At 38.1% G+C, this 14509-nt stretch overlaps 1 protein-coding gene and 1 non-coding gene across 6 annotated transcripts in view; both read right to left on the minus strand.

Annotated features, from left to right (window-relative positions):
• Positions 1 to 14509, minus strand: part of arhgef10 (Rho guanine nucleotide exchange factor (GEF) 10) — a 71424-nt gene that overhangs the window by 53750 nt on the left and 3165 nt on the right. For all 5 annotated transcript variants that reach the window (XM_038295676.1, XM_038295675.1, XM_038295678.1 and 2 more), the window contains exon 2: positions 4072 to 4181. In XM_038295676.1, coding sequence (XP_038151604.1) covers positions 4072 to 4108 — 37 coding nt within the window. In that variant the 5' untranslated portion in view covers positions 4109 to 4181. The remainder of the gene's footprint in view (positions 1 to 4071; positions 4182 to 14509) is intronic.
• trnai-aau lies at positions 3917 to 3990 on the minus strand. The gene has a single exon. It is a non-coding gene; the product is annotated as a tRNA-Ile (tRNA).

A 14509-nucleotide genomic window follows, 5' to 3' on the forward strand; every position in this document is an offset into this window, starting at 1 on the left:
AATTAGGCTTGAAGTGAAGGAAAGCTGCTACTCCCTTTAGAGAGAAGTACAGCCTGAGTTTATGCATTACTTCTTAAAGATGATCAATGTGGGGGATTTTAGCAAAGCTCGGGTATTACTTCATATCTTCTCCACTTTCATAAAAACAAAATGAAATCAGAGTTTTAAAACATAAATCTATCAGAGTAACAGACAGAGCAGGAGCATAGTTTGCGGTCAGAATAGCTACTGTTTTTATCATGTTTTAAACATTTTCTTGTCTCCGTTCAGATAATTCTGTCTTTCAGTGTTGATGAGAGATTCCTGGGATTCCTGGGAGAACTTTACTCCATAGAACAGCTTGACTGGATTAAGCTTCAGTCTACATTCTCATTTGTCCCTGTAGCCAATATGCTGACTTGTCCCCAAAGTAAATAGAGCATTCCCCATGCATGTGGTGTCATGTTCAGTTTGGCGTCACATTCATGGGTGTGACAAAATCTTAAGGTCTCTGTGTTGATGCCAGGACCTTTCTTAAAGGGAGGCTTTCTCCCTTCCCCTGTTTTGCTGCGATTCTGTGTAAAAGTAACCAGCTAAGGCAAAAAGCAGACTTTTTTTTTTACTTTACAAGATCCAACCACTGTGTCTTATGTCTGTGCAGTTATCAAGTAAAGGTTTACTGAAGGAAGCCCCAAGCGGCGAAAACCCCACAACTTTGAAATTCCTGAAACCAAATCATGGAGCTCTAAATTAGCAACACAACACCCTCAGGCTCTGACAGGTAGCATTTCCAGCTCTTGTGTGTGAGAGCAAACACTCTGTGACTAATGTTTCAGGTTGGCACTGTGACCCCTTATCTATCTAAACTATCTGCATCTACCAATGACAGTGCGGGGGGTGGGGGGACTTAAAAAACCTGGAAACTTAGATACTATCTGTTATTGGTGGAGTAATGAACTGTGTGGAGAACAGCGATAAAGCACGGATAACCCTCGACTAGGCTGGAAGAAGAGGGCAATGGGATCAGTTCTCATGAATGATGATGAAAGTATGAATAATTTGCTTTCGGAAAGTCAAATTCCAGATTCATCAAATAAAAAAAACATCCAGAGAACCTCTAGGGTAGTGCAAAATCAATGCATTAATTGTAATGAAAAAATCAACTCTTATGCTATAGAAATTCTGACGGGTCCGGACGTCAACGAAAGGATTCAAACAGCACGTTAAAGTCAAAGGTTGAAGTTTCCAAATCCTAGTAGCTGTGATAGAACTGAGAAATGGCTTCTTCTCTGCATGACATTTCTTAGATACGATAGAAGCTGTAAAGCCGCTCTGCCCTGCTAAAAACTGCACAGCAAATATGCAAAAATTCTGATAAATAAAAGCATTTACAGCATCTCTGCACAGTGACGAGTGAAGACAGGCTATTACGGTTCTCTGCAGCCGGATGCTACAGCAAGACCAGATTAAGTATTGAGAAATATATATATCTCTCTATATATATATCTATATATAGATATATCTCTATATATATCTATATATATATATCTCTATATATATCTATATATATATATCTCTATATATATCTATATATATATATATATATATCTCTATATCTCTATATCTCTATATCTCTATATCTCTATATATCTATATCTCTATATATATATATATATATATATATATATATATATATATATATATATATATATATATATATATATATATAGATATATCTCTATATATATATATATATATATCTATATATCTATATCTATATATCTATATATATATCTATATATATATCTATATATATATCTATATATATATATATATATATATATATATATATATATATATATATATATATATAGATAGATATATCTCTATATATATATATATATATATATATATATCTATATCTCTCTATATATCTCTATATCTCTCTCTCTATATATATATATATATCTATATCTCTCTATATATCTCTATATCTCTCTCTCTATATATATATATATATAGATATAGATATATATGTGCTCATATATATAATAACTGAGCTACATCTGAACTATACCCTGAAGAGTTGCTGATTGTCAGTTCGAGCAAACAGCAGGAATTTTGTTCTCAGAACTTTACTGTTCTATATAATGATCCGTTGACATGAGTCACTGGGTTACGACCCGTTCCTGTATCCCCCTGGTAACAAAGCGAGTGACTGGCCAGCTGGAGACGAAGAATTTTTTCTGTCTCCATCCCCAGAGAATGTGTGTGTGTGTGTGTTTGTACTTGTTCGCCTCTGCAGCAGTATTCAGCCTTGTAGTGACTGAGCTACATTGTCTGGTATTCAGCACATTTTAGCCTCCTCCTTCCTTTCTTACCTCTGCCCACACACTTCACAGTGACGGAGAGGAGTCTGTTGTTTACTCATTCAGTCCTGCTTCACACTTCCTACAAATAAGTGCCACTGCCAAGATTTACAGCTGCTAACATGTAATCCTTTTATATCTCTTGAGTATAAAGCATCGATGGAATTGCATTAGCAAAGGAGTTAAGGTTTAGACTTTTATGTTTAGGTTCATATTTTACTTATTTTAACAAACTGTAGATTCTTTTTTGAATCTACAGTCTCTATTCAAACGCAATTACAGGGTTTTTACAGCATAAGGCAAGTTAAATTCAAGACTTTTTAATACCACTTGCAATAAAAATTTAAGACCAAATTCACAAGAAACACAAGAAAAACCCACTTGCGACAACTTAACCCAAAGGTTTATTTTAACATAAACCACCGCAGTAATGTTTCAAATTTTGAAAAGCTTTCTATACAGGAAGAAAGCTAAAAACACACAAATGACGGATATATGTTAACAATTATTTAACTGAATTAAAAAACTTTGTTTTAACAGAGAACAAAACAAATCAGTTTTAAAGCCACAACATAACCAAGTCTTTTTTGCAGCTATTTTTCTTTGTATCGTTTTTTTAGTATGTTTGATTTGGTGATAAGTGGAGGCGTTGCAGAGACAAGGGTGGAACAAAACTGAGAAATACCGGCTGTTTCTTGATTTTGTTTAACTCGATTTTGAAGCTTTGTGTTTCGTGCTTCGCATGTGCGACTCCACTGCCTTAATTCCCATCGTTCCGAGCTTGGATCGCTTCTTGCACAGAATACACTGTGCCTCATGTATGTTCCCTGGTACTGGTTTTAGCCATGGAGAAAACTCTTGGCTGGAGCCAATTTAGTTGCACCAAGTTAATGGTGCATCTCCCGAATGTCCCGGCCGCAATAACGCTTTTATTGGTTCCGCTATCGGGACAGAACCAATAATGGCGAGCCCTTATTTTTTTTTTTTTGATAAATAAAAAAAAAAAAATGTCAATTTTAAAGTTTTATTTAGATTAAAAAAATAAATCGTAATAAAAATAATCCTATTTATGATGTTTTAAGACCTACGAAAGACTAATTTAAGACATTTTAATACCAATTAAGGCCTTAGTTTTATTTTGAAGAATTCAATGCCTTTTAAGACTTTTTAAGGACCCGCGGGAACCCTGAATTAATAAATAAAAAAAGCCAAATTTATGTTATTTCTACAAAATACGATAATCTTAGTTTGAAACATTAAATAGCAGTTACTTCGAGCTTACTTTTAGCTGCTTTTTATAGCGGCATGTGTTTTTACCTCTAATAAACATACAACAAACAGCATAACTCAATTAAAATCCAACGATTCAAATAAACAGTAATACACATACAGTACGCATGATTCATCTCAAATTATCAACAAACACCAAAGGAATCAAGCTAGGTCACATCTAGTTTTTGAAATATACTAAGTAAGTAGGGTGGTTACTCATACTAAGTATATCTGTGGGTAGAATGTAAATGTAATCTGATCTGCTACAGTCTGTAAAAGATGGTATTTTAAATATTTGGCCCGTACGAGGATCGAACCCGCGACCTTGGCGTTATTAGCACCACGCTCTAACCAACTGAGCTAACCGGCCCCTGCTACAAATGTTCCCCCATCGTGTTTAAGATACTGCTCAGAGCACGTTGTATGTGTACAGAAGTTCTGTTGACTTTACTTTCAGGAGGCGGGGGAGGAAACTCGTCCGCATCCATGGCTGATTCTCTTCTCCTGGAAAAACTCCACAAACACCAGTAAGCAGGTCGTTAACTATGTCAGCAGACATTCCTAAAAGAAGAAAAAGAAGAAGAAAAAAAACATGCTTCAGTGAGCAAATGAATTTGATTAAGGAAAAGTGATGTTGACAGTTTTTCTACACATCACAGAAAGTTTAAATATTAAATATAGATTGCCTTTAATGAATATGTATTTAAAAAAAGAAACAAATATAGGATTCTTTTTTTAAACCAACCTTAACTGTCAAAATAAAAGTTTCAAGACATTTTGAGTAAGCCTCTCTTGATCAGAATAAGTTAAAGACTGAGCACACTTAAGGGCTGGTTACTACCTGTGTCATCCCAGCTGGACTTCCATTTCCCAGGTCCCTGACTGAAGCACTAGAATAATCCCACACAGCCCACTGGATCTCTCCATACAGCTCAAGCAACCTTACTCGCCAACCAGCAGTCATGGACTGACCAACTTCATCCTTCTCCACCGCCCGTTTCAGGCCTGGGGGGGAAACATCCCTGTTCTTTACTCCTGTTCATGCATATCAAAACAAAAATCAGCGCTAATGTTTCCTGCCAAGGTCTGAGCGGCAGAGACTAAAGGGCTGGTTATACTCCCGCAGCAGTGTGTCGCAGTGAGTTTGTCGCAGGTATGACGCAGACTTTTTTGATTGATGCCCAATATTGAAGTGTGGTCTGTGCTATGTTATTCCAAGCTAAAACGCTGTAGGGATGTTCATGAACTAGCTGTGAGTCTAGATACGGCCAAGGCGATGAGGAAGTGGGGGCAAGTTTGTGCGAGAACGGAGGGACATGAGGGCAAAAAAGTGTGGGATTCAGGTGGAAAAAGGGTCCCAGCGTTCTTGCACACCTTGCTCTTCTAGTTGGTCCAACTTCATGAGTCGTTTTCCACAATGGCGGTCACACAAACAAAACAAGCCGATAAGATACCAAACAGGCAATACGCATAGGGTAGAGCGGATGTAGATTTGACCAATCAGAGGCCTCCTGTCTGCGGTCACCTATGACAGACACAGACGACCTGGTTTCTGAGTATAAATCAGGCTTTATTGATTTGTTGAAGCAGGAAAGGGGTTGGGGGTGGGGTGGGGGCATCTGTAGCCAGCTGAAAACCTAGAGCCAGCTGCATCTGGCTGTATACAAAAGTCCTCCAATCAAATTGTGAACACTTGTTTGGTTAATATATCTGACTTCCACATTTTACACTTTGTCATTGCAATCTGTAATCAAAGCAGAGTCAGTCAGCAATGCCCACCAGAGGGAAGAGAAAGAAAAGAGGAAAAGTCCAAGATCAAGGGGGAAAAAGTGCAGAAGGATGTTGGATGTCGAGAGGGATAAAACAAGAGTAGAGCTCAGAATACTACATTGAACGATGGCGTTCACCGAAAAGGGGGTCTGAATTTGTTGAAGCATTTCGATTTCACTGCCAAGTTGTTGGAGGTGATGGTGCACAGCCTCAATAATACAGATACTGCTGTATTTGCATATGTTGTTTATTTGGAAATAGATATATGTTTTTTGTGGGATATATTATTGTGATATTTGACCCCTTTGTGACCTTCTGTGTGAATATACACATACTTATAGTTAAAACCATTATTTCTGGGGTTAGATAAGATGTTTTCAAAGCTTCTCTACAAATAAAATTGAAGAACTGTAGCATGAATTTCTATCCAGCCCCTCTGAATAAAAACTTTGCAGAAACTGAAGTTTCATCTGTTATTTGACTGGGAAAGCTTAACGGATGAACACGTTTTAGATGTAAACTTTATTGTTTCCCTGTTTGTATGAGTTGCTGTCCTGCTGGAAGCAGAAACTCCACCAAAGTTTCAAGTATTTTCCAGCCAACAAAGTCCTTGTTTCGATGCCAAAATCAACTCTGATTTTTTTTCTGTTTCAATTAAAGGAAAGCTTCTACACAGCATGATCCACAAAAAGCATTTGCATGCATCCCAAAAAGTTCTCCTCCTGCATTTTCACCCATTTTGCTGAGTTATTTTACTCAGCCATCACTAAACCAATCATGAGCCTTGTTTCTGATTAATGCCCTACAGTCTAATGGTTTAGGAGGATACAATGGTTTAGCAGCTGATGCCGTTATTCTAAATACTGACTTTACTGGTCTCAGTGAAGCTGATTTTGTCATCATTGTTGATTTTTAACCTATAATCTGAAACATACCTCTAAAGCTGGTGTAGCTACCAGATCTGCTCAGCTCATGTGCATGCCAGTGACATTACGCTACACGATTGGCTGAATGTTGCCACATGATGTAAAACATGGTTGCCCAGACAACGATAACATCACGCAGAGTCAGTGTGCAGAGTCGCGAACATCTGTAGTGTTAGCATGTCTAATGACTGATGAAGTTTTACTTGATCAATAACAAAGCGGAAAAAAATCTGTTTATTGTGAACAAAGTAACTGTTAAACCATGATATAAAGAGGGAGAACTGGTTAGCACTGTGGCAATATTAAGCTACACTACTTTTAACGTCGTGTTAACAACAACCATTTGTTTTCTACAGGTAAAATAACTGTTTTATCTGTCCAAAATCTCTGCGAAAGTAATTTTTGAGATGTTTCATTTGTCCTTCCTGTACTAGGATCTTAATAAAAAGAATAAAAATAAGCTCAATTTTTTTTTCAAATCTTGTTAAATGGCAGAGCTCAATCTTAGAAGGCAATACTTTCTTTCAAGACTTAGAATGATTGTTTTCTACTTTTGAATCTTTGGATCGCCAAACAAATGTAAAATAATAGCAAATATAGGTAGTAATATGTTGAGACTCCAAAAGAGATTTGATCCTTAAGAAAGTGGAGTGGAGTGGAGTTGATGTCATAAAAAGAGGCAGGGCCCCAGATCTGGTATCTACAGTGGGCATACACTGTGAGATTTTTTCAATCGTTACACACAGCTACAGCTCACACTGTACGACAAAACCCTGCGGTTTCAGTGTGAGTTCACAGGTCATGATGCATGTTCAGCACGACACGATGCGATCTACCTGCTCACACTCTACGTCTAAAAACCACATGTGAGATGGCACTACTCGGACTCATCTATCTGGAAGCCAAACGAGTAGAAGAGGAATATGAAGCTCGCTAGAGTGAAACGCGCTGCCTTAGAATTTTTGCAATTTTGTGCTGATAGCCCTAAAAAAGAAAAGGCGACGACGTATTTGGACAAAAACATGGCTGAGCAAACGTGGCTACTACAGTCTGTCAATTATACAGAAAGAACTCCTTTTCACTTGCACCCTCGCCATGATTCTGTGTTTTCATCGGAGAAGAAGAAGAATCCTTGTTTGCGCATCAAGCAATTTGCCCATGACAACCGACTGAAAATCAAACATGTTTGATTTTCTCCCGACCTTACGATTCCTGATCAGGAGGTGATCATGAGAGGTTGATCGCTCCTCGTTAACTCCTGTACACTACATGACGCACGACATACGATCAGGCTAAAAGTCGGGCCGCTCGAAAAATTCTCGCACGACTGAAAAAGGCAAAAAAATAAATAAATTGCACAGTGTAAGCCCGGCTTATGGACGAATAAGAGCTGCATTCAAACTGAGATAAACTCCACTTTCCTATTAGATTTTGTTGGCAGGGAGGACCTAGTGGTTAGAGCAGTGCGCTTGTGGTCTGAGAAAGTTGGAAGAACTCGGTTAGTTCCCACAGCCTGGACTCTGGGTCTCTGAGCAAGACCCTTAACCCCCAATTCATCACCAGGCGCCGCACAGTAGCAGCCCACTGCTCCACAAGGGGGGCAATTCTCCAGTGTGAGATCAATGATGTTCAATTATTATTATTATTATTAGATAACTTCTAAGGAGCATTGGCTGCGGTCAACCTTTAAAAGGTATTAGATTCAATTTATTGAATATACCGGTATATATTCCAGCTACACAAAACTTTTATTGTGAAAAGACCTAGAACTACGCTTTAAGTTTGAAATAAACTCAAAAGATTGTGTATGTTACTCTTGAATAGAATTGAATATAGTTACATAGGTTGTAAAAAATAAGGCTACTCCTTTCTCCAGAGGACAATGATTTACAAAACAAAGTTCTAAAACTAGTAAAAAAAAGAGTAAGCGCCAAACTTTAAGTTAATCAGAATGACAGATTTAGACAGAGTAAATGTGGAGAGCATGCTGAGGCAGGAAAGACCTTCCGTCCTGCTTGAGGTCTATTAAATTCCTGTGCATGAGAAGCTCTGCCTGCTGATTTACATCAAGGATTAACAACGACAGTTTCTGTTAATGTCTCTTCAACAGACAGAGAAAGAAGGCTGTGCTATTCCTCGTCCACATTCCTAATATACCCACTAGGAGATGACAAGATCATGACATCATGTTATAGCATAAAGCAGCCATTGTTGTAGTTTGTATAGCCAGTACTGTACCCCTACAATATCCCTATAAAACTAGACAACACAGGTTCAGAGACAAATTGAGATAAATCTACTTAAGAAACTAAGGAACCAGAACAACAACTCGCTCTGAGGCTCAAAGATTGTTTTGTCTACAAATAATGCTAGATCTTCTGCCTCTTTGTCCTCTGCCCTGCTCGTGTGGCCCACTGCCAGAGCAGAGGATATGAACATACAGGGCCAGTGTCTGCTGAAAACAACTAACAGATTATGCGAGCGCCAGCAGAGACAGGTCGCATATGCATCGCCTGAGGTGATTTTGGCAAAAGCAGTACAGGGAGGAGGCCACAGGAAGAGACAGGAGAACTAACACTCTACAATCTGAGGGGAATCCATCTTTCACAGGACACGGGATGAGAGGTAATAGGTGTGCGTGAATCAGGTAGCTTAGATAACAGAGGTTTGGAGTCAAAGCTAACAGCTGGGAGCTTTAGATGGTGAATCATCTTTCCCCTCTGATGCACTGTCATACAGGACAGCAAGCAAAGGAAGGGATGGAATATATACACAGAGAGATACATGATTTTTATTTAAACTTATTTTTTGCGGGATGTGCTGAACTTTCTTTCCACCTTTTTGTCATATTTCCAATAAGTACTCAGAGTTTCTTCATTTATTTACCACTGAAAGAAAACCAAAAGCCCCATCCGTAAATTATATCCTGCACAGCATGTGTCATGTTGTGACCCGAGTACCAAACTACCAGCCCTGTCATCCTGTGGGAATGATCAGCTACAGGAAAGCATTCCTTACATCCTTAGCATGTCAGCAACAGTACAGTAAACAGAAATACGTCTAATAGTTAAACAAGAGCTGGTAACAAGCCATAAGGCAGAGAAAAGCAGCTGTAGTTGTTTCTTCATCACTCTCCTCGTCAGCAAAGTGCTAATTAGAAGGAACTGTAACAATCAAACGTGTGAGTAAGAGCAGAAAGGTAAAGTCCTCCTCATGGTTTATGACGGGCTCAGCTGCGCGTGTCATTACACGTTCTGCAGCTAAGCTCGGTTATGCAGACAGGAAAACACTCATCTAGCCTACAAGTGAAATGATCACAATTTGTTGCCTGAGTCCTGAAAACCTCCACTATATTAAAGAACAAACAACCAGTATATACATGTAAACAAAACCGCTAATGTAGAGGATTCACTTGGAATATGGATTCTGCTGTGTCATTACCACTGGCAGCATTTGCTCCTTAAGTGGTATTACAAAGAAAGTGTGCATGGCATAACAGGCATGGGCAATATGAAGGAAGTGATGATGTAGCACCAACAACCGGAGAGAGGGGTTCTTTCATCTGATCGGATCAATGGTCCATTAAAAACGTCCCAAAAGAAAAAGATAGAGGAATATTTTTAAAGGACCTTAATTATGAACTGAAGTGGAATAAGCAGTAAACCAGGAATACGTTTTTAACTCACCTCTGGAGCCACAACTTGGATCTTTAAACGAAAAGTCCGGTCAGCAAGGAATAATCAATGGATCATTATCTATACCTAAAACTAATATGTTCGCGGTGATTTAATGAATTTAGCGTTAATCAGTAAAAAAATAAAAAAAATATATATATGTAATTTTAATCGCGATCACCAAGTCCAGGAGCGGCCATTTTTGTCCAAACATAGTAACACCTCCCTCTTGACGTCTTCCGGTAGTGATGTCACGGTGCAGTAAGCCTAGCGCCATTCTCCCCGCTTTACAAGCAACATCAATGGGAACTACTAGACACATCTGCAATCAAAAACAATTATTGAAGATTTCCAGAGGACTTCATCATTGAAATTCACCAGAGCTATAGTTAAACTGACAATGCCCACTTGCATGGCAGTTGGATGTTCCAAAACACCGGGTAAAAGTGAAAAAACAAATAGGTATTTCACATTTCTGATTCATGATCCTCCACAGACAGGTTCGTCGTTGGATTGCCAACTTGAAGAGGGAGGCAGTTTCTATACAAAATATATTCATTATGAATATATATTATTATAATCTTATAGATAGATCTTATGAGTTACATGCAGTCCTGTTTATTCCTTGTCATTAAATGAGATAAACTTAACTTTAAAAAAGCTGCAATGGCAAACGTGAAAATGCATTATCGTTAAGGCTGCAACTAATGATTATTTTGCAAATTGTTTAACCTGCTGATAATTTTTTCCATTAAACTATTAATAATCATATAGTCAAAGGTTCCTTAAATTAGACTTTTTGCTAAATTAAACCAGGTGAAACTAAAACATTTCCACTTAAGGAGTCCTGAATAGAACATATTGACAGATGAAAAAGATTATTATCTTAAATGCAAAATGTTTACATATGTTATTTAGAATTTTGCTATAGTTGCTGTTCTAAGTGGGTCTGTCTGCTTAAGGCGTGTTTTAGAGATAACAATTATTTCAATAATCGATTAATCACGATTAACGGTTTCAGTCCTAATTATACTTATGATAAATTGAATCAGTAAACTGGCTTCTATGATCAGGAGCTCTTGGAGTTTCTTTGTTTTAATAGAGCCTTGATAAACTGCTGAGCAGAGACTGGTCTGCTCATGTTGGTGTGAAGTACTCTTATATCCAGCTCTGACTCACTAAGGGATTTTGTTTTTCCTTCTGAGTTCTCAAGAGTCCACTTGCTGAAAAGTGGAATTCCTCCCATTAGCCAAGAGTCTTCGACTAAACCCCGGAACAGAGGGTGCTGGCGGTTGCCCTCAGGGTCTGTCTTAAGGTAGCAAAATTATAGTAATCGTGTCGTGGCTAATAAAAGAAGAATGCAGGGTAAATAAATAAATATACATAAATATTTTTTTTTATTTTTTCCAAGTAGAATAAGAAAGTTTACTTTAGTGCCATAGACCCTTCTTTTAGTGGTCATGCAGCTTGCTGCTCCACCCATTCTGACCTCAAATTGGGTGGGGGAAGCTTCACAAGCAGGCATTAGATAGCTGACATGTTAAAGAACATGGTTCACTGCCAGGAAGTAGCAAAAGAATAGATGGTGGAAGTCTGAACTAACTGACTAGCTGTGGATTATGGAGGCTGAGCTTTTAACAATGAGGCCTGGAGGGACGCTTATCTGATTTTGGATGTGAGATAGATCCAACTTGTGAGATTACATCTGCATTCAGCAGCTCACCAAACACGGCCACTCGGTTTCTAAACTCAGAGTGGTTCATAATATTCTGCTAAAGTGGCTCATCACTTCAAAACATTGTGAAAATATTATTACCAAAGCATTTTTGCACGATATATATTTGTCTTTGCATTGTGCTAAACTTTCATTTGAACACTGCTGCACTTTATGAACGGGAAATGTTAATTTCACTATAAGCTGCTGCTCATTCAATGAAAGACTGCAGCAAAGGTCATTGTTGCTTTAGCTACAGCTTGCTTTAACAAAAAAAGTCCATTCAGGAGTTGAAGATTAAGACTGTGCAGTAAAACCATACTGCACAGTCTTGGCTGTCATTTTAAACTGGTCTCCACCCATCCAGCCAGCCACAATATAGCATTTGGAGCCCAACATGTCACCAGAAGAACACTAGTGAGTTTGTGTGGTGCGGCAGAGAAGCAGCAGATACTGAGAGCTTGTGTGGAGGGATAAAAGGTAAACAGATCTTAATAGGAGCGAGGGAACTCTCTAAAATTACCTTATAGGATTAAAAAGAAAACTTAAAACTAAAAGTACACAGGTGGGGAAAGCCTTTTAGCTCCAGACTAGATGGTTTATATAATATTTCATCTTTGTTTGGGATTATTAAAGCATTTTTGAATTTAATTCAATTTAATTTGAACAATTTCAGAGAATTGTTAAACAAACATAAGGATTTAGACTAACAGAATATGGCAGGATGTGATTTACAGCGCCTACTCATTAGGGTTTAATTGTCAGGTTCTTGGGTTGTTCTCATTCTAAATATAAACATGTTCCCAGCTGTTAAACAAGCAGAGAGGATGTGATTTCACACATGCACCTGCAGAGGAGCAGAAGGATTTCTACCCCAGCTGTTGCCTAAATATTTTCGCTAATCCCTGTCTTATCTGAGTGGATCGCTGACTGGGTGATGGAGGACATCTACTGCAAGTCAGACTTTCTAAAACTGATCGACAAGCATCGTCTAGGAACTGATGAATCCTCTGGCATCCTCCAACTCTGGCCACCGTTAGCAAGCAGCATTTCAGAGTTGTTATTGCCAAGCGGAGCCGATTTCCTCATCACACTGAAGAGTTTTGAAATGTCTCCAGCCGGGTATTCCTCCAATCAAATGTCTGCCTCTACAGATTACAGTAACCACACTGTAAGGCAACCAGACCGCAGCTTTTATTTCATCTCATTTGGAGATGATGGCTCACAGTTATTAGTAACTCAGAAAAAAACAGCATTATGTATGAATATATATTAAAGAAAAAAAGATATTATTTATGTTACAGTATATTTAATGTCAAGAAAACGGGAGTTAACAAAAAAAAGGTCTTTGCTAAAGAAGCTGGCTGTTCCTCCATTGATGGAAGGTTTGATTGAAGGAAAATATGCTGTTAAAACTGCAGAATTACAGAAATTAATGCAAGTCTGAATAAGCTGTTAGGGTCAGGCTTCCATGGAGTTGAATGCAGTTAAGGTCAGTGAAGCCACCACATATAGACGTGTCTGGGAAAATGGGAAACGCTTTCTCCTTCCGTAATAAACCACCACTGAACCTGAAGACACAGAACGCCTTTTACCTGAGACAAGAAGCTACAAACTTTCTTAAAAATTAAAAAATGTTTGAGGTCCTGTGTCAGTTATTTACAATCGGTGATGAGGAGCTATGCCATCTGCTGTTGCTGCGCCGCTGGGATTTTATTAGGGCTGTAAATAACAATTGTTTTGCAAATCGATTCATCCGTTGATTATTTCTTTTTGATTAATAGCAAAAGGTTCCTTAAAGAAGATTTTTATGAAATGAAACCAGGTGAAAATAAATCTTTTTCCACTTGAGGAGTTCTGGATAGAGCATATCAGAAGATAAAAGTGGGTTGTCTTTATCTTAAAGGCAAAATGTTTACTTTTTTTTTTATTTTGGTCTAATTGCTGCTCAAGGTGGGTTGCTCTCTCAGCTAAAGGCACTTTTACTAAATTAGTTGATGATTATTTCAATAATCGATTTATCCGAATAATTGTTTCAGCCCTAGTTTTTATTAAATCTAAATTCAGATATTTATATTTATTAGCTGAATCCGATGTCAAATGAATGTCACTAACCTTTCTGATCCAGTCTTTTCTTCTTCTTTTTTTTTATTAAAAAACATACAGCCATAATGTTGCAGCGATCTAAAGAAGTTTTAGCAGCTGCTATGTTTTGTTTTACATTTTAAAATAAGTGTTTGCAATGCACTTTACATGGAAGTGTTTTTTCTTTTTGTCTGAAATGGAAATCAGTAATATTAAGTACATTTAATTTGTTACATTTTTAACAGTGTTTAAATCACTTGAAACCTACAGCACAGCGGCCCTCGAGAACCGACTTTGGGAATGCCTTGTCAATATTATAACAGCCTGATTCTCTTCGCACAACAGACCGATCACCTTCATGCCAAGTCACATTGATGCAGTAATCCATGCAAAAAATATCCCCATCAGGTATTTAATCCATTTACAGAACCGTACATAGAAAAGCTTTACATTGAGCTAATTTCTCTCTGCTTCAAAATCCCCCTTTTTTTGTTGGTCTCATTGAAGACAGCATCAGTACTTGCAGCCAGGCCACCCTGCTTATTTGCAAAACAAATCACCCTCTTGGACTTTTGTGAGCTTGCACGGCTGTGTGACCCTCACCAAGTCAGCATTGTCCTGACAGACAGAGGCATAGCCAGAAAATCTTTATAAGGGTGGCCAGGCAATAACCAATGTACACTGAGGGGTGGCCGAAAGGGGACAGGCGCCAGAACCTCA

This window comes from Cyprinodon tularosa, unplaced genomic scaffold, assembly GCF_016077235.1.
Source record: "Cyprinodon tularosa strain WSP-4 unplaced genomic scaffold, ASM1607723v1 ctg359, whole genome shotgun sequence".
In the NCBI taxonomy this organism is placed as follows: domain Eukaryota; kingdom Metazoa; phylum Chordata; class Actinopteri; order Cyprinodontiformes; family Cyprinodontidae; genus Cyprinodon; species Cyprinodon tularosa.